Genomic DNA, 19278 nt, shown 5'->3' with positions numbered 1-19278 from the left:
CACTCTTCTGGACCCTGCAGTAGTCCCAGGCTGACACTTAGGAAGAAGGGAAAGGAGGGCTTCTCATCTGTGGGTTAGAGAGGGGCAGAGTAGCCGTTCTGTTTTTGTTAGAAAACTGGAAATTGATGTTGCCCAAGCCATAAGCTTTGTGACTTACCCTACCATGGGTCAGTGGCTAGAAGGATCAGTCTTGATTGGAGGGATCTGGCAAGGGCATCTGAATGAAGCTTTGAAAGCAACATGGTTCCATTATGATTACATGAGAAGAGTTGGTGTTACTGGTGCCTTTTTCCTCTTAGCCTTTTAGACTGAGCTCACGATTCTTTAGTATTGTCTTTAGCATCACTTTCCTTGGCGTCATAGGGTCAGTGACTCCCAGGTGTACCTCGCCTGCTGGCACAGCTCTGGTGCTAGGCTTCTACCAACTCACATGCCTTTCTGCCTGCCACATTCATCTTTTGAGTGTCCCAAACAGTGCATCCTGTGATACTGCTCACTGCGCATATCAGTTATATTTCAGTACAGTATAAGTTTAGACTTGGTCAGTCATGAGGTTTTTGGTGCTGTGTAGGGAACAAAGTCCTAGCCTTGGAAGTCGAGAGACATGAATTCACCAAAGTGCAGGGTTGGATGGGATGTCTGTGGTCATCTGTAGTCCACCCCATTCCTGACCAAGAACCCCTCCCCGTTAAACGACTGACAAGTGCTCATCCAGTCTCCCTTTGTGAGGGGGAGCCATTCCAATGTGGGATGTTTTCTTTGTGAGGAAGCCTTTCTTATGTCATGTCTAATCTGCTTCTCTCAACCTTCTACCTATTGCTGCTAGTTTTGCCCCTTGGAGCCAGGCAGAACAGATTCCATCCCTCTTTACTTGTGACACTCCTTCAAGTACTCAGACAGTTATTTTGTCCCTCTTTTCCTTTTTTATCAGCCCCATTTCCTTTTAACCCATACTCATAGGACATTGTCTCCAGTCTCCTCATAGCTCTGGTCATTCTCCAGCCTGTCAGTGTTTTTCCTCAAATCTAGACCTTAACACACGTTTCTCCAGGTGTGGTCCTGCCCAGGACAGAATACAGTGGCACTCTCATCTCCATTCTGGACACTGTCTTAATTCCCAGGGCAGTATTCGCTTTGATGCCTGCTCTACCACACACTGTTGTCTCATCCTGAGCTTGCAGTTCAGCAGAGCCCCTAAATCCTTTTCACACAGTTTGAACTCCTCCTGCTTCCTAGCAATGTGATTTTTGTAAAATGGGAAGCTCTATATAAATGGGAACTGCTATTTTCATTCTTATTTTCAAATGTAGAGAAAATTCCTCCTTTTGCAACTTGGAGAGATAGTTGGTTGCTTAGACATATGCCAGCTGGTATTTCTGTCCCAGCTTCAGCACTTGGACAACTGCTTTTTGAGGCCAATCATTGTCCTCAAAGTTTAGATTTCTCACATTCGTTGCTAATTATCTTCAAGTCACTAGACATCAGAAAACTCATGGAGTTTTTATTTCATTTGTGAATTACTGCATAAAATACCTGAGTGGTCTGATTTTGAAGCAGGGCTTCTTAACCTGGGATCCATGAATTTTTTTTCTTAACATATTTTGATAATTATTTCAGTATAATTGTTTTCTTTGCACTGCTATGTGTTTTATTTTATGCATCTAAAAACAACGTTCTATGAAAGGATCCAGTAGGTTTCACCAAACTGCCAAAAGATAGTCTCATGGCCCCTCTACTTCCCCACCTCCGCCCCCAAAAAAGGTTAAGAATATCTGATTTAGAGGCTGATGAATTTTTAGAGTGGAAGATGACCCCGAGAACAGAACCAGCATTTGTGGGCTGTCAGGGTCTCTGGCAGAATGTTCCCTCTCTGTTAGTTGGGACCTTGCAGAGTGTTTTGCTCATCCATTGGCAGGCCCTGTTTGAAATGACTCTTTCCTCAGACTCTGATCAAGACTGAAAGGAGTGATGACCTTTCTTTGCCCTGTATAACAGCACAAGTCTCAGGAGGCCTGAGTGTTGGCTTGAGAGACATGCCGCCTTCCCCCTCAATCCACCCTTCCCAGACTGAAGAGTAATGTTAGGAGGGAGTGTCAAGCCCGGTGGCATTATGGGAGATGGGTCGGACTCTTGGGCTCCTGGCCAGTTTTGCCAGCTTAAAAGACATGAGCCTATTTCCTTCAGTAAAATTCCAGCCTGTTTACAAAATACTTTAGATACTAAAATAAGAGAAGTCAGTAAAACACCAACTGTTATTTCTCTTTGCCTTCTAAACTAAAGCCAGGGGAGGCTAGAGACAGATCTGTGTCTCGGACTCTGTCTTATGAGAAGCAAGAATAGGCACCAGCTGTTTCCAGACTGAGTAGGAGGGAGTGAGGTGGGCCCAGGGCTTCTGTCTTGTTTCCTTCTTCCCTTCTAGCTTCTTTGCTTGTCTATCTTCCTCAGTCCATCCTTAGTGAAATCTTGAAGCAGACAGGAAAGAGACAGAAGCAACGATGCTTTCTCTTCCATGTTGTGTGTAAGAGACAATCAATCACGTCAGCGTTGCCTTTACCAGGTGTAGCATTCCGAATGAGTACATCTGTTTGTAGTAATGATGGGAATTGATGACAAAAACATTTCCAATCAAATACTCTTATAACTGAGTGTGCAGAGGTAGCCAGAGAAAGAAAAGAGATTTGGAGCTGGGGATGAGGGGAAGAGAAAGGGATTGATTGTTTAACTAGAGATCCTCCACCTAGAGGGCCCAAAGACAGACCTCATCCCCAGTGAGGCAGAGTGCTTTTCCTGAGTAGGTAAGCCCCAATCCCACCTACAAGCCAGGACTCCTACAGAATGCTGCACATGCTGCCATTTGTGGTCCTTCTGTTATTTGGTTTTGTTTAACTATTTTCATTTATGAGTGAGGATTCATGGTTCACGTGACTGGGAAATAATTGTAGAGTAAAAAAGTAAAAGCCATCAATTAGAACCTTAGCAAATAAAACAGGCATCTTAGTGGTGACCATGCCATAGCGGCGCATTGGCACTGTTGGACAAATGTGGTCAGGCTGCAGGAGGTGGGGGGGGGTAACTTAGCATTGTCTCTTCTCCCATGGGAGAAGAGAACTGGGATGGAGACAGACTTTTCAGGTCTCCATCAAAGCTGTGTGGTTAATGGTCTCTTTTCTCACATGTTTCCTGAGGCTTGAGTATCTCCTTTGGGTCTCAAGATGTTAAAGGCTGTCCTCTTAGATATCCTTGGGTGGGAGTCACTCTGATGCAGAACCAAAGCTGTACACATTGTGGTCTAGAATTTAGGAACTAGGAGGAAGAAGAAGTCATATTGTGCTTCTCTGTTCTCATTCCACAAAGGGAAGAGACATCATTGACCAAGTTCAGTATCTGGAAGAAGCTTGTTTTTAAGTCACTAGTAGTGCTTTAGAAATCATGGAAAATGCTAGCAGCAAAGCCTAGAATGACCCTGGGGTTTCCTTTGGAGTTTCTGTCCAGGAAGCTGTTAGTGACTTCCTCTCCCCACCCCACCCCCACTCCCTCTTTGAGAGGCCCCAGTCCACCAGCCATGTGGAGGCAAAGCCTTGGGGTCAACATCTGGAAGCCAGGCATTGGTTGTGTTTTTGCACAAGGGTCAGTTTATTGTTTATTGAATAAGTACACACATTCCTGGGTGAGTGTGTGAGGCAGCACTTCAGTGTTTCATGCTCACATTCTAAAAAGAGCTAGTCAAGATGGAGATTTAGACAAATAAAAAACAAAACATATTTCATGTCCACCCTGTCTCCTTCAACAACGTAATATATAATATGAACCAGAAATTTGGCCATTATTTTTTCCTTATATTGCAAGGCATCCTAATATCACATTTCCAAGATCTGGCCCTACCTCCATTTGCCAGGAAAATATGTGCAAATAATCCTCACCATTTCCTAAACTTCCTCTTAGATAATTGCATTCACCTATTCAGGCCATGACAAAACCATTGACCAAATTGGCACTATAGGCATAAGCACAGTAAGACAGTGGAACCTCCAAGCCAAGGTTCTTTTTGTCTCTGGGAGAGCAGCAGCTCTTCTGCTACAGAGTTTTCTGTGGAAGCTCCTCTGTGATGTGTCCATCTTTGCCATACATATTATTCTTAACACTGTAGAAATGAAGACATAATTATGAATTAACTGATGAATCCTTTAGAAAAAAGAAGTTTCAAGTTAGTAGGAAATTGGCTTCCTGAAACTCAGAAACTGCTGTGTGATGTCAGTTTGTAGTCCTTGCTGGTTAGTCAGTAGTTTGTACTAGAGGAAACCCAGGCCTGTCTGGAGAGGGCAACATAACCACACATGACCAAGCTGCTGAGGCTGATGCTTTAGCTCATCATCTTGGTCCTCTTAAACTAGCGAGCAACCCACTTGGAGAAAGATGCCACTTTTTGCCTACAAAGGTGCCCTGACTTTTCACGTGCACAGGGAAAATGAGGCTTCCCTCTTCTATCTGAAGCAGGAAGTAGGGGGCATCCAGTCCTAGAGCAAGAAGGTGTTTTAAGAAATAATTAGATGGTTACTGAAAAAGATGGTGGCACATTTCACATATGTATAAATACACACAGGCAGAGTATTCTGTGAACAGAGCTAATTGTAGGTGATCTACCAGTTGGGGCCTGACCCTAGAGCCCAGATGCTTTGCCCTCAAATCCATGAACTCATTTTTTGTTTTTGTACAATATTTTGATAATTATATTTCAGTTTAACTGGTTTTCCCTGTAATCCTATATTAAAAAGTTGATTATGAGAAAGGGTCTATAGGCTTTACCAGACTGACTACCAAGTGGGTCTATGACCCACAAAAATCATTATGAACCCCTACCCCAGAGGGAGGTCTGAGAATGAAAAAGTTTATGGGCAGTTGACTGTTTTTTTATCAGGATGATTGATCTGAACAAGATAACTTTGCAGATGGGGACATCTAGACAGTGGTAGCTGCTGATTTACTTGCTGGCTGGTCTTTTCCCCTCCACTGTCTTGTAGTAGCTCATTTTATTGGCCAGGGCTGGATTCTAGGACCGTGTAGTCCTTTCCTACATCTGTTACTGACTTGGTGGTGTGAAACATTAGGGTTTGAAGTCCAGACTACTCACTTAGAGATAGCTCTAAGGAATTGTGACTACTTCTCATAATGATTTAATTATTACATAATTACTTCCTAGTAACAATAGCATTTCATTCTCTTTGAGTCACTCACAATGTGTAGAAATAAAACGCATCTCTCATGAGTTCTGACTTTTGAGCACACAAAGCAGGGCCCCAAGGAGGGGAGTGGGCATAGGCTGGAGAAGGAAGCTCAGGTTTTCTCTTTTGGATTGTTGGAGATTTTAAAGCTTGTGTCCTGGGCTATTTACCTTTTCCCTGGTGCTGCCTCCTGGAAAGAAAAGTCTCTTCTGATAAGGGAGATTTCCATCTAGATGGAAAGCCATCTGTAGTATCTTCATATCCTTGGCAAACTTAGCTCCCTTCTCCTCAAAGGGTACTTGTTCCAAAATAGTAATGTCAGCCTTCGATTTACTGTTGTCTCTGCATTTCATGTAACTGTCAGTGCCACCTATCACTTCCTCCCTCCTGCTTAGGTACTTATTTGTGCTGGGGCTGGACGGGTTGTTTTGGGTAACTTGCTCTCCCTCATACTGGCAACATGGTTGAGGTTCTGATTGTGCTGCCCAGGGAAGGCCTGCTGACACTGTCCATAGAGATTCCTTTGCTCTGACACAAGGAAACTAAGACACTGAAGATCTTTCATTCTCTGGACAGTTGTCAAGAACCTGTCTGGAATTAATGACCCTAATGTTACTAATGTCAGACTTTTCTTTCTTATTTCTTTCACCCCACATTCCATTTCCAGGAAATATGTTTCCAACCATCGGGGACGTTCATCTTGCACCATTCACAGATGAACAGCTCTACATGGAACAGTTTACTAAGGCCAATTTCTGGTGAGTCCTTTCTCCTGTCTATGAGCTTTGCCTGGTGGCTGCCAGAGGCCATGGCCAAAGCCACAGAGCTTGACAACTATCTGCAAGCCTCAGAAAGTCTAGCTTTTCTTACCCTTGTACTTTGGGGATGCTTGGGCAGCTGGTTTTCTGCTTCCCAGGCAGAGCTAGCCTTGCTTTCTAGATGTGCTATTTTTGGACCCGTGGGCCTTGTTGATGAGTTGGACTAGGTGACCTCTAAGGTCCTTTGGGCCCTACTGCTGTTACTATAATATTATTGTCTGCTGGTATAGGCTGACTAAGATCAGCTCTCCCTCTCCTGTCTCATTCCTACCCTTCCTGTCTTCTCCTTTATCTCTCCCAGGAAATGCTGTGGTTCAAACCTCCAGCTGAAAAATACTGCCCTTCAGTGGTAGTTGCCTACTAGTTTGACTCCTACTAGTTTGACTCCTAGAATAATTATAACTTCTTTCCTGTGTGCGTGTCAAACGCTTTTCAAATTGCCCCATCCTCTGAACAATTAAAAAGTTAGCCTTAGTCTTTGGAAGTGTATCTTCTAGGGAGCGAGCAAGGTCCTTGACATACACAGGTTGGTCGGCTGATTCTTGGGGTGGGGCGGGGTTGGGCCTCTCTTGCCTTTTCTTTAGGTATCAGCCATCTTTTCATGGAGTTGACTTGTCAGCACTTAGAGGAGCAGCAGTAGATGAATATTTCAGACAGCCTGTTGTGGTAAGTATAACCCCAAGCATCCCAGCATTCAACACTAAAGAAAGGGGCGGTGGGGGGAGATGAGGCAGTCTGCAGCATTTTCATGGAAGGTTTGCTCTTTGGTTTCCTCCTGAAGCCTTGATTCTGATCATGGCCTATCAGCCTGAGTTTTTCATAGAGATTCTTGGCACCAAGACACCAGTTCATTGGCATTCTTGTAGTGGTGGGCCCTGACACAGGTGCTTCTGTTGAGTAGCCTCATCCTGCTTTCTCTTTCTTCTTCTACAGCCAAGTTAACTCAGTGTACTCTCTCTGTCTCACTCTCTCTCCCCCCTAGGACACATTTGATATCAGGATTTTAATGGCTAAGTCAGTAAAATATACAGTGAATTTCTTAGAAGCCAAAGAAGGTGATTTGCACAGGTAATGTTTCCTTTTGGTTTCCTGTAGATTGTGGGTTGGAGGGAGGAGGAGTGGGTTGAAGCCATGAAGCTAGAAATCCCTGCAGACCCTGGGACTCCCCATGGAGCAGATGTGGCTGGGGCTGTCTGTCTGTACACCTGAAGACCTTACATCCACACCCAGGTCTCTACACTTTGAAAGTATTGTTCCAACCTCCTTCCTGCAAAATGATGATAGGATGTGTCCTCTACTCCCATCGCTACTTGAGCTATCTTCAGTAGCCCTGGGCACTGTTGTAGGGGTAGGAGAGGTTGCCTAAAATGCATCCCTTCTCAGAATTTGCCCAGTGCTTTAATTTTCTTCTTCTCTTTGCTGAACCCAGAGAGATAGGGGGAAAACTGGGGAAGAGAGGGAGCTCATGCTTCCCTCTGGACTTGTAGATCTTCCTCATACTGGGTTAAGAGTCATTGGGACTGCATGTTTGGTAAAAAGGAAAGGTGTTAGTTAGCCTGAGCCATCCTGTTGGAGCCGCATGAGCCTTCCTCGGGCTGCCTTTTCTGCCAGCCCTCCGCAGAGCCCACCCTGAGGACCTCGGGGATTGTCTGCCCCCTCCCATGCCAGCCTTGCCTTTGGTTAACAACTTTACTTTACTCTGATTTCCAGGATAGAAATCCCATTCAAGTTCCACATGCTGCACTCAGGGCTTGTCCATGGCTTGGCCTTCTGGTTTGATGTAGCCTTCATTGGTTCAATGTAAGTGATGGGGGAAATGGACAAAGACTTGGGGCCTCCCAGTGGAGGGAGCATGGGATTTGTAGAATAGATCCAGCCAACTTCCTGCTCTTTGTATTCACCTGCACGTCCACCTTCAGTTACCTTGCCTTTGCGTGTGTGTGTGTGTGTGTGTGTGTGTGTATAATTGTGTTGCCTTTGCCCCACCTGCCGCCACCCCAAGACCTCAGACAGCCACACTGGGATTCAGGGGAAATAGTCAGAGTGACCTTTAAGGGAAGAACAAGGCTACTCTCCCTGCCTTCTGGCTTCTATTCTCAACATTGATGCGTTCTCCACAGTGCCAGAAGCTGGGATGAGCTTCTAGGTGCTAGTTGGGTGTGTGTCTCCCACATGTGTGATCATGCGTGCCCATGTGTCTGGGGCTAAGACAGCTGGAAGAATGCCTGACTTGTCCTTCTGTCTCCTTTTCTTCTTCCAGTCAGTCTGTATTGTGTCTCAGGCTGGATAAGAGATGTCTCTTCATCTTTCTCAGCCTGGCATCTGATGGAGATGGCAAATATGGTTTCATCTGAGACCTTACCACAGCCCAGGCTCCTGTATATCTGAGCTTCCGTTCTGTCTGTGATGCTCTCGTGTGTTAGAGATGCTCTTTCACCGTCTGTTCCCACAGGACTTCTTGGCTGTTTTCCCAGCTTGTGTTTGCCAAAACAAAATTATTACTCGGCTCCCAGAGAGATGAAGCAGCACTCTCAGAAAGGGGATGGTGACTGGGCACTCTTAGAGTCAAGGACCTGACGTGCTGCCACTGCCCTAGCTCTTGGTCCTGTTTTGTTACTGGTTCTTAACCTTTTGTGTGTCATGGCCTCTTTGGCAGTCTGATGTAGCCCATGGGTTGCTTCTCAGAATCGTGTTTTAAAGAATTCATCATTGAAAGAAATAGTAAATTTCAGTAAGCGGTTAGTGAAAATAAAGATGTAATTTTTTTTCCATTCAAGTTCATGGATTGAAAGTTAAGACCCTGCTTTAAATCCTCTGCTGATTTCCCAGTTTCGTGACTGGAAGATGCTCTGAATTTCTCTCTCCATTCCCTCACATTTTGCTAATGGTCCCTCAGTGTCCAGGCACATAGTGTGCAGGGTCTGGGGGAGTGAACGGTACCCCCCTCACCTCAGCACCTCCTGTCTCCCTCTCACCAACAGAATGACAGTGTGGCTGTCCACAGCGCCCACGGAGCCTCTGACTCACTGGTACCAAGTTCGGTGTTTGTTTCAGTCGCCGCTCTTTGCAAAGGCCGGGGACACGCTCTCAGGGACATGTCTGCTCATCGCAAATAAGAGGTGGGCCTTGCGGGCGAGGAGGGGAGTCAACTCTGGAGGCTGTTTGAAGGAGCAGGCCACCTCAGTCAGTTACACAGTGACCTCCTCCTCGTCTGCCTCCCTGTTCTTATGCATTCATGCCCGTGGCCGTGTGCACGTGTCCCCAGGGACTCCTCCTCTAGGCCAAGTGCTCCCAGCTTTTTCATCCATTCCTCAAAGAGCATGGTCTCCAGTCCGAAGCTTCCTTGCATTGTTCCTCTTTTAATTCCCCAGCTGAGCAATGGGAAGTCTTAATCCTTGGCTCCCAGGCCCAGTTCCTCACCTCCCATCCCCATGCCCTCCCCAGAGTGACACACACAGCTGGCCTTCCTCACAGCACTATCTTGGGAGTCTCTGAGACTGCTGAAACTGGGAGGAAACAAACTGAGGCAAACCCTGCCTGTATCCCACAGAGAGGAGCTCTGGGAAAATCCTGGGTTTTTTCTGACTGGCCTCAGGAGAAAGAGGTGGCAGAGTAGATAGAGCACCGAGCTTGGAGTCAGGAAATCCTGAGTTTGAATCCTGCTTCAGACCTTATTGTTGTTAGGTGGCGCTGAGTGGATTACTTTACCCTTCTCAGCCTCAGTTCCCTCATATAAAATTGGGTAATGTCAGCACGTAGCTCACGGGCTTGTCATGAGTATCCCATGGGGTAATCTGTATAAAGCTCTTTGCCATCCTATAAAGTGCTATAAAAATGGTAACTATTAGTCTTATTTATACTGTCATCATCATTTCTGCCAAGTGTTGGTGAAGAACAGGACCTAGGCTCAGTTCTCCTAATAACTGACGTTTAGTTTAATATTGGTCTCTCCTGCCTTCCTATGGGCCAGCCACGGCCTGTTCTCAAACTTGTCCTGCATCCTTTTGGGCAGAAAGGAATGGGGCACTTAGAAAATCAATTCCTTCCCCCCCCCAAGCCTTCTCAAAGGGAAAAGCGGCCCAGGAGTTGTTCACCCTGTGCTTGCTAGGAGTTCCATATTTCCACCAGGACAGACTCCTCAGAGTATTGGCTTGCCCCGGGTGAATATGCCTGAGGCTTTAAGCTAAGAGAACTATTTCTAATACGCACTCACAGTAAAGGACAAAGACTGTCCCCCAGCTACCCTGCTGTGGCCCTGGGTCATGACCTGTGTGTAGGTTGGGGATCCCTTGAAAAGAGACTCCAGAAGTTCCTGGAAGAAATTCTAAGATGTAACATGAAAAGTTTTTGCTTTTGTTTTTGTTTTTTACAAACATCCCTCTCCCTCCCTAAAATCCCTGCGTCCTGTGAGTTGTGGTATCCTGGGAGATGGCAAGGAAGAAGAACAGTTCTGGCCTTAAGCAACCCGGATTCAGGAAGCCATCACTGAGCCTCTGGGCTCCCTGTCTCTTCTCTTTGCAGACAGAGCTATGACATCAGTATTGTTGCCCAAGTGGATCAGACGGGTTCCAAATCCAGTAATCTCCTGGACCTGAAAAACCCTTTCTTTAGGTAGGTTGGTTTGGAGACCATGTGACTGAGGGCAGAAACCTTCCTCAGATCTCTGAACCGGAAGGGCCTTGAGAGGTCATCTTGTCTAACTTGAAGTGGAGCTTTTATCCCATCTCCACAGCATTCCATCTGGTCTCTGCTTCTCACAGGCAGCCTGGCTAGGTGTTGGGTGCTCAGTCTTTCCCAGGTTCCTCCTTCACTGAGCTCACATTGTGTCTATAACTTCTACCCATTTGTCTTATCTTCCATAAATTAGCTCCTAAGCTAAACATTACTAGTTCCATCAACCAGTCCTCTTTAAATCATCATTTAGAGACCCCTCTCCTATAGCCTTTACAGAGCCGTAGAGACTCTGGGACCTGATATTCCCCCAGTTCTTTATCCCTCACTCTCATGTAACACCTAGCCCCCTTCCCCGTACACACCTATGGAGCACCCCAGCAGCTGTGGGAGGAGAGACCTGGTCTGCTCTGCTGACCTCCCCAGCTGTGCAGAGCCCCAAAAACGAACTTCTGTAACCACTTGGGTTTCTTCCAGATATACAGGTACAACACCGTCTCCTCCACCTGGTTCTCACTACACATCTCCGTCTGAGAACATGTGGAACACAGGGGGCGCCTACAATCTGAGCAGCGGGATGGCTGTGGCTGGTAAAGCTTCTTTTCTGTCTCTTCCCTCTTCCACCCCGCCCCCCCATCCCAGTCCTTCCCCACACCAGGTAGCTCCCTTCAGGGGGTTCATACCCTTTTCTAAGAATGAATACCTGTGCATTTGCTCTGAGAGAGAGTGAGTATAAGCAGATGGGGGTGTTAGAAGAACTTGGGTGGAAGCAGGGATAGACCACCAGAGGTCCTAGGAGGTAGTTGTCTTCAGGCCAGATGCCCTAGGCAGAGCCATCATTACAGCCTTTCGCAGATGAGCTCTGACATGTTCTCTCTCATCTCTGCAGGGATGCCAACGGCCTACGACCTGAGCAGTGTTATCACTGGTGGAGCCAGTGTCAGCCACAACAACCTTATCCCTTTAGGTTTGTGTCCTCTTGGGGGTGGGGGTCACCCTGAGTTTGAGGATGTGGTGCAGGGGACATGTGCATCACCCCTTGGGGTGTTGCTTCAGTCAGAAGAGCAGGGACCAGGGCATAGTCTCTGGAAAGAAACCAGTGGCAGCTGACAAATGACTGATGGGATGTGGGGCCTGTCGCCAGCCTCTCCTTCCTCTGTGGGTCCTTCAGACAGGTGCCCACAGCTCTCTTGCTCTGCCATCTCCTGTGTTGTGCCCATTTCTCTGTGCTGCCCCAGAGGCCGCTGAGCAGTATGAGGAGGGGTGTTTTGTGTGTGTACCCTTGTGTGTGTGACTCCGAAGGATCCCGAGATCAGCCCAGCATTCGTCACCCTGGAGCCCTTGGTCCCCTCTGAGCTCCTGCTCATTCATAGTTCCCCTGTTGGGCACAAATCAGCATGGTTCCTCAACCTTGGTGTGCTTTCTCGGACCAAGGAATGAGGCGCCATCCCTGTGCCCCAGGGGTGGCCAGAGCCCCCAGCCAAGGTGCTGACAGCATTTCCCTTTCCTTCCCTCTCCCTGCGCAGCCAACACTGGGATTGTCAATCACACTCACTCCCGGATGGGCTCCATTATGAGCACAGGGATTGTCCAAGGTAACGTGGCAGTGCCCAGGCAGGCAGGGAGTGTGTGTGTGCCCCCGCGTCCCCATCCCACCCCCAGGGTCTTGAACTGGCTGATGCTTGAGCTCTTGTTTTCTTGGGCAGACCCCTGGGCCGGCCCTCTCCCTCTGCTTCTCTATTCCCCAGCCTTGCCTTTGCTCTGGTGGGGAGGGAGTTCACCAAGCTCAGAGGTGGGGGTGGTTTTCATAACATAGAGTACCTCAGGGATAAACCCAGCAATCTCCAATAGGAGATTGGAAATGGAGCCCTCTGCAACCCCTTCCCTCCTGGGCTCATGACCTCCAGGCCTAGTCTAGGAATCTAGCACACAGGCCAGCTTTCAGTGCCAGGGCAGGGTGGGACCTGACTGCATGGGTGGAAGTGCAGATGTGGAGGGAGCTGAGAAGGCATCGTGTGACCCAGGTCCTGTCTTCCTCTTTTCCAGGTTCCTCCACTGGCCAGAGTGGAAGTGGCTCCAGCACTCACTACCCAGTCAACAGCCAGTTCACCATGGGGGGCCCTGCCATCTCCATGGCCTCCCCTATGTCCATCACCACCAACACAATGCATTATGGGAGCTAAAAGTCCACCTCTGATCTGAACTGACCGAACCAGGAAACCAAATGAAGATTTCCCCTTCCTCCCACCTTGGTGGACTGTGCCCTCTCCCTAATCCCTGCCCTAATAGGGCAGTTTTTACCCTTGTACCATAGAAACAAACACCCAGTCAGCTCCTTCTTTGACATGGGGACTTGTACACTTTTTTTATGAAATGTTGACACCTCTGCGTCTTGGCCCTGGCTGAGGCCCCGAGTGAGCAGGCGAGCAAGTGTCGCTGTATTTTACAAATTTTACAAGAGATCATGTAGTGGGAGCCATTGCTCCCTCCTATCCCCTCCACCCTTGGTTTGGCATCTTCCGTAACAGCTGTATGTGGGGAGCCAGACTCAGGGGTACAGACCAGTGGCCTGTGGGGGGCTGTGCTGAGTGTTGAGGGTTGGGGGGAGGCATAGCCCCGTAAGTCTCATCACCTTTGCCTTTTTCCCTTTAGTCAGAGATCAACCATGTGACCAACTGCAGGGACTAGAAAAGCTGCCCCCCTAGCCTTACAGTGTCTCCCCAGGCAGCCCTCCCCCTTTGGGTGAGGGGGAGGGTGAAGGTGGGGCTACAGCGGGGTGGCAGGTGGGGTTCCTCCTGCATCTCTGGGTCCTTGGACTGGATCAGCGTGTGACATGCTGCTTTTTTTAATTTTATTTTTTTACAAAAATAACCAGTGTCAATCCACAGACTCCAGAGGCCAGGCTGGCCTGGCACAAGCATGAGCCAGCTGCCCCTGCTGATGGACTCCGAAGATCACAGGAAAGGATGGGGCAGGGAATGGGGGTGGGGGGCAGGAAAGCCCCTGCTTCTGGCATGGCTGGCTAGCTGAGCATGCCCAGTACGAGAGGCCTCTGCACTCAGTGGGAAAAGGCTGTGGCCCAGGGCCCAGGTAGCCTAGCTTCTCTGGGGAAGTCTGTGACCCCAGCACCAAAGGGTTCACCTCACACTTGAATGTACACACCAGCCCATGGCTGTCAGAAGCAGCCTCTTCCTTCTCCCCTCCCAGCTCTCAGTGAACCATCACATCTTGCTGCTCTCCTGTCACCTGTGACCCCAGAAGACCTTAGGCAATTGTTCTTCCTGCCCTTCTTCCCTAAGAGAACAGGAGGGGACTAAGGATGGCCAGTACTACCCATTTGGGGGTGGGGGTGAGGGTGGATTAGTCCTGGCAGAAACAGAACCTAGATTTGTTATGAAAGACCCTGTTTTTCTTTGTAGTTCCCATTAGGCCTGTGTATTCCCTGTATCTTAGTGTAGCCTCCAGCCCTCATAGTGTGTCATTTTTGTCCCTTCCATGGGTACCTGGGAAGGGACCTTGCAGGGATTCCTTCTTGGGAAGTAAAAACAAATGAGTGTTGTATCACAGGCAGTTTTCAACTCCAGCCTGCCCAGGTTCTTAGCCCCCACTAATAGGGCAGATTGGGGCCCCCTGAAGCAGGAGGGCCTGCAAACTCACGGATTGCTCCCTCCCTTCTGCCCCATTTCAGTATGTAAGAGAATAAATCAATTTTACCCTAGTAGCTTTTCTGTTCACTGGTTTCTCACAATGGAGGTGCCCAGTATGCCCATAATTCCAGTAGGCCCTAACAAGGACTAGAAACCTTGTACACAGGTGAGGAGAAGTCCCATTTTTATATAGTCTCTTTAAATCACCTTTGCATAAAAAATAAACTTTTTGATTTGTAAGAAATGTCTTCAAACCAGCAGAATGAACACAGTGACTCAGCTCCGGATGGCTCCTTCCTTCCTTTGGAGATCACCTGATGACCACCTGGCAGGGGAACCCTGCTCTGGTTGTTTCTCCTCCAGGATGAATAATGGTACTTGGTCTGTCAGCTTCCCCAGCTGCTATCAAAAAAAAAAAAAGTAGAAACCAGGTGGAGGAATCCCAAATTGCGTTTGTGCAAAACCTGCTTGCTCTGTGAGCAAAGATTCCCTATTAAAATGGGTGTGAAGCCAAGCTTTCAAGGAGTCACCTGTGAAACTTCCTGTCCCTCCCCTGGGGAGGGTTTGCCTTGTGACCACATCTCTTTAGACACTGGTTTTTCTACTTACCTCTGTTCTTCTAGGGGACTGCAGAAGTTTTGGAGTAGCCAGGTAGTGTGACCTGGTGGAGTGGGGCTTGGGGCACAGGAATGGACCTTGAAGGCAGGGACTGGAAAAAATAGAACTAAAGCCAGAAGGGTAAAGTCAGTGTTGAGGCTACAGGCCATCCCAGCTTGCCCATTCCTCTATACTCTAGAAAGCTGATGCTACCTTGCAGCCGATGGCCAGGAGGGCATGGAGGGCAACCATGACTGTAAGCAGCACTGCTGATACCACCTTGGTGTCTGAGCGGAGAAGAGGCCAGAAGGTGAGCAAAAGCACAGCCCCTGATAGTGACACAGCCAAGACCCCAAGAAACCACTGAAGCCCTGAGATGGGGATCAGCCATAAGACCTGAGACAGAGAGAGAAAGGCTGTAGACTTATGTCAGTATTTAATGCCCCCAGGCCAGCCCCCAAGCTGCCCTCACCACAGTTGGGATGTAGATGAAGAGGGAGTATCCATAGACACACACAATCTCCAGAAAGGTATAGCAGCCAACAGAGTCTCTGACCCCCTTTCGCCACTGCAGGAAGCCCCATAGTGCTGTTGGTACCAGCCAGGCGTAGCAGTAAATGGTGATCCCTGCAACAGTAACTGGGAGAGAAAGCCCAAACCACACCTGCTAAAAAGGCCAAGTAGTGCTCTAGTGTCCTGCATGGGCCCCATTCTCCACCCTCTGTGTGCAAGACAGGCCCATGGTCTGCTCCATCCTTAATGAGAACCCCCAAGGTTTGTTCACCTTTATGAAACTGTGGGCTATAAGAAAAGGAAGAATCTCCCCAGTTCTGCAGCAGGGTGGCCAGATTGCTGCTCACAGCCAGCGTGAAAGCCAGTGTAGCACATATCCAGAAAGGCCCTAGAGAGGAGTGGAAATAAAGTGCAGAATGTGTTTTAGATCTGGGAGAACTGCACTTCCCCCCCAGCCCCCTAGGGATGGAACTCTATGTACCCTGCCTCTAATCTTTAAGAAATCCTTTAGTTAATGAAATAAAAACCTAGCCTTACCATACAGATCTGGATGATGACGAAGACAGTGTCTCACAAAGTTCTGACTAGGTACTGGCAACAGTGAACTTTTGATCCTCTCCAGCACCTAGGATGGAAAGGAGGGCACCCACCCACCACAATTATAGCCCTTAAATGCCTATTAACAAGTAGGGAGGTCACTGCCAGTACAAAGACGAATAAAATCCCTGCCTTTAAGTTAAATTGGAGGGGATCTATGTATACCAAATAAGCATGATATGAGGCCATAGCCTCATGGTAAGGACAAAAGGAGTATAGAGAAAAAAGGAGGGTGTGCGTGGGGGGGGGGAGTGGGGGAGGAAAGATCGCTTTCAGCTATGTGGATCAGTAAAAGTTGGCAGGGAAAAGAAGGTGGCACTTTCAAAAGAAGGAGGGTTTTAATAGAAGCCTGTTGGGAAAAAGTACACAAATGCCAACAGGCTTGGTCAAAACAAACAAGCCTTTATGCTCTCCACTGGCCAGTAAGGAGGAGCCTACAGTTTCCCACCTTAAGTTTGAACTAGCCTGGGGCCATCACCTGATGGGTATCCACATCAAAGAAAGACTGGTGGTAGCCGAAGGTCCAGAAATTCGGAGGTTGTTTCTCACCCCCCAGCAGCTAAAAGAGAAATGGTCAAAGGTGTATCCCCTCAAGGCTCCCAGCCAGGTAGTAGGGAGTTTCCGGGAAGGCCTGACCTCACCTGGGTCTGATCATTCTCCATTTCTCCATCTTCTTGGTCCTCTGTGTCCCCAGCCAGGCTCACATGGCCCTGCAGTTCCCCAAGGCTGCAGATGGTGGCAGCCCCTGGTGTCTCAGCCAGCAGGTCGGCAGCCTCCTCAAATTCTGTAGGTGTGACCAGGCCCCCCAAAACTAAGAGCTGGCCATTGGTAGACCACACCTCAGGAGCCCAAATTCTAGACCTCCACTCCCAGTCCCAGCTGTCCCCAAATCTGCCCTGCCCTTTGGGTTGTCAGCTCAGCCTCCTTCTGCCCTGCATTCAGCCCCATCCCAGCGACCAGTTCAGATGAGGAGTTGGAGATGAAAGGGAAGCCTGTCCGACAGCGCTGGGTTGCAGGGTTGGGGAAAGGTCCACCTGCAGGGCATGAGCGTCAGCTAGGTGACAAAAGTGCTGAAACCAGGGCCAGGAAGACTTGAGTTCAAATTAAGCCTCAGACACTAGCGATGTCACCCTGAGCAAGTCACTTAACCTCTTTGCCTCAGTTTCCTCATCTGTAAAATAGGGCTTTTATGAGAACCAAATGAAATACTTTTAAAACACCTAGCAAGGTGCCTGGCACGGAGAAGAGGGGGTTTGGGTCCCAAGAGGAGGCTGGAGAGTCACGGGCTGTGGGGGGAGGTCAAGGAGAAAAGGTCCTTCGCGGAAGGGGCCTAGGGGACCTCTGAGGGACGGGGTCTGGAGTGTTTGGGAAGGATCAGGGAGAGAAGGTGGGGTCCCGAGTTTGGGGGGAGGGGATGGAGGTGGAGGCCCCGGGGCGCTCAGTACTGGTGGGGAGGGACCGAGGGCTGCTCACTCACCGTGGAAGGCGAGCTCTTGGGGCGCAGCCATGGCCAGCGCTCTCACCACATCTCCGAACTCGCGCCCCTACCGAGACAGGCCGGGGGTCAGGCAGAGGAGCCCCTCCTCCCCCGGGGCTTAAGCCGCGGCTCGCTCTGCCCACCCCTCCAGCTGTCTCGACCAGCTGCGTGGAACGCCTCCTCTGCGCCTGCGCCACCTGGATCCGGGTCGGGTCCACTTAGTCCGAGGGAGGGGAGACCAGTCTTACCTCTTGCCCTGCCCGTCCTCCTCCGCCTGGTGGCGCTGCTCCTGGACGTCCAGATGGTATTGCCGGGTGCCGGGACGCCAACGCTCCCGTCACCTTCCCCCGCCACGCCCATAGAGAGGTGAGCGCTTCACTTATTCCCTTCCGGTGGGGAATCTTTTCTGGCAGCGCCTCCGCTCAAACCAAGCGACGCGGCAGTGTCGGGGAGCGGGGAATGTTTCCTTCTGGGCCGTCGGGGAGTGCGGAGCAGGAAGACAATGGTGACCGCCGCGCTGTGGAGGAGAGCCTATTCTAGCGGCGCCGCCGCCGCCGCCGCTGCGGGAGGAAAGGGAGCGGGCCTCCCCGGGGCCGTAGCCAAGCCGGGCGTGTGGGAGCGACTACGTGAGTTGCTGCCGTGCTGGGGGGCCGGGACCGGGGTTGGGGGGGCCAGGCTGGGGGTGCCCAGCGTCCCCGGCGCTTACGCCGCCTCTCGCCCGCAGGCGATTGGGTCTTTCGGCTCCTGCAAGACTATGCCTCGGCGTGCTCGGACGCGGCGATCGCGGCGCGGGAGCGGCCCTTGCGGGCGGCGCTGTACGCGGGGCTGCTAGGGGGCGCGGCCGCCTGCGCTCACCGGACCCCGGAGGAAGCGTCCTTCGAGGAGGCGCTGTTGGATGCGTCCGGGACCCTGCTGCTTCTGGCGCCGGGCACCCGCAACCCCGGCTCGGAGGCGCACGTGCAGCGGCTGTTGTGGCTGCGGGGCCGGGGCCGGCTGCGCCACCGCAACCTGGGCGTGTGCTCGCTGCTCTACGAGGCTCCGTGCGACCCCGAGGCCAGTCTGTACCAGGCGCGCTGCAGCCACCTGCAGCCGCGCTGGGCCGACTTCCCGGGCCGCGTACTTGACGTGGGCTTCCTGGGCCGCTGGTGGGTGCTGAGTGCCAGGATGCGCGACTTCGACATCAACGACGACGAGTTCCGCCACCTGCCGCCGCACCTGCGCACGCTCGGCGAGCACCAGCTGCGCTCCGAGGCCAACGAGCGGCTCTTCGACGCCAAGTACCAACCCGTGGTCCTCACGGAGGACCAGGTGGACCAGGCCCTGTGGGAGGAGCACATGCTCCAGAAGGAGAAAAAGGACAGGCTGCTGCGGAGCGAGGACGCCCCCGAGGGACTGGGGACCCAGGCGGCCACGGGATGAAGCCCCGCTGCTTTCGGACTGCACGGGACTGAGCGCCCTCGTTGTCTGCTCGCTGCTCGGTGGTTAAGGGAGGGGAAAATTTAGTGAAATAAACTGTTTTTTTTCTCTCTCCTCTCTCCCATCTTTTTTCCCCCTTAAATGCATTGGTACAGTTTGATGCACCAGGTAAGTAGAGTTGCTTTGGTTTTCCTTAGGTACAGTCCAGGTTTTTGGTCCCTTTCTTTCCAATCAGTTTGGAGGAAACCAGCTGCTGCGGTAAAATGGTCAGACACAGAACTTCCCCATCAACCCCAAAATCTTCCCCCTTCTTAACTTCTTCA

At 50.1% G+C, this 19278-nt stretch overlaps 3 protein-coding genes across 8 annotated transcripts in view; 2 read left to right on the top strand and 1 right to left on the bottom strand.

Annotated features, from left to right (window-relative positions):
* The window catches only part of CARM1 (coactivator associated arginine methyltransferase 1), a 53827-nt gene extending 39218 nt beyond the window's left edge, over positions 1–14609 (top strand). The window contains exons 7-16 of the mRNA XM_036755793.1: positions 5887–5977; positions 6622–6703; positions 7020–7105; positions 7748–7837; positions 9019–9156; positions 10559–10648; positions 11186–11298; positions 11598–11675; positions 12235–12303; positions 12755–14609. Coding sequence (XP_036611688.1) covers positions 5887–5977; positions 6622–6703; positions 7020–7105; positions 7748–7837; positions 9019–9156; positions 10559–10648; positions 11186–11298; positions 11598–11675; positions 12235–12303; positions 12755–12891 — 974 coding nt within the window. The 3' untranslated portion in view covers positions 12892–14609. The remainder of the gene's footprint in view (positions 1–5886; positions 5978–6621; positions 6704–7019; positions 7106–7747; positions 7838–9018; positions 9157–10558; positions 10649–11185; positions 11299–11597; positions 11676–12234; positions 12304–12754) is intronic.
* On the bottom strand, positions 14523–17731 carry YIPF2 (Yip1 domain family member 2). Of its 6 annotated transcripts, none has more exons than XM_036755806.1 (9): positions 17540–17731; positions 16704–16846; positions 16541–16621; positions 16003–16090; positions 15737–15853; positions 15425–15591; positions 15166–15348; positions 14965–15079; positions 14523–14754 (listed from the first exon to the last, which is right to left on the bottom strand). In XM_036755806.1, exons 1-8 carry the CDS (start codon positions 17568–17570, stop codon positions 14975–14977), a joined length of 915 nt encoding a protein of 304 aa, XP_036611701.1. In that variant the 5' UTR covers positions 17571–17731; the 3' UTR covers positions 14523–14754; positions 14965–14974. The 6 variants fall into 6 exon arrangements, with proteins under 6 accessions (XP_036611701.1, XP_036611705.1, XP_036611692.1 ...); XM_036755810.1 differs by having other exon boundaries at positions 14523–14757; positions 17540–17716; XM_036755797.1 differs by having other exon boundaries at positions 14523–14757; positions 15166–15239; positions 17540–17716.
* A 167-nt stretch (positions 17732–17898) lies between these two features.
* Positions 17899–19069, top strand: TIMM29 (translocase of inner mitochondrial membrane 29). Its single transcript, XM_036755817.1, has 2 exons — positions 17899–18165; positions 18264–19069. Exons 1-2 carry the CDS (start codon positions 18042–18044, stop codon positions 18956–18958), a joined length of 819 nt encoding a protein of 272 aa, XP_036611712.1. The 5' UTR covers positions 17899–18041; the 3' UTR covers positions 18959–19069.
* The last annotated feature ends 209 nt before the right edge of the window (positions 19070–19278 follow it).

Source organism: Trichosurus vulpecula, chromosome 1, assembly GCF_011100635.1.
Source record: "Trichosurus vulpecula isolate mTriVul1 chromosome 1, mTriVul1.pri, whole genome shotgun sequence".
In the NCBI taxonomy this organism is placed as follows: Eukaryota; Metazoa; Chordata; class Mammalia; order Diprotodontia; family Phalangeridae; genus Trichosurus; species Trichosurus vulpecula.
This window is presented reverse-complemented; position numbering and strand designations above follow the sequence as displayed.

Coding starts and splice junctions, on each gene's coding strand:
- TIMM29 (XM_036755817.1), top strand. CDS start 18,042: ATGGTGACCGCCGCGCTGTGGAGGAGAGCCTATTCTAGCGGCGCCGCC. Junction 18,166..18,263: donor GGGCGTGTGGGAGCGACTAC/GTGAGTTGCTGC, acceptor TCTCGCCCGCAG/GCGATTGGGTCTTTCGGCTC.
- YIPF2 (XM_036755797.1), bottom strand. CDS start 17,570: ATGGCTGCGCCCCAAGAGCTCGCCTTCCACG. Junction 16,091..16,540: donor TTGATGTGGATACCCATCAG/GTGATGGCCCCA, acceptor TTTCCATCCTAG/GTGCTGGAGAGGATCAAAAG. Junction 15,592..15,736: donor TAGCCCACAGTTTCATAAAG/GTGAACAAACCT, acceptor TTTCTCTCCCAG/TTACTGTTGCAGGGATCACC.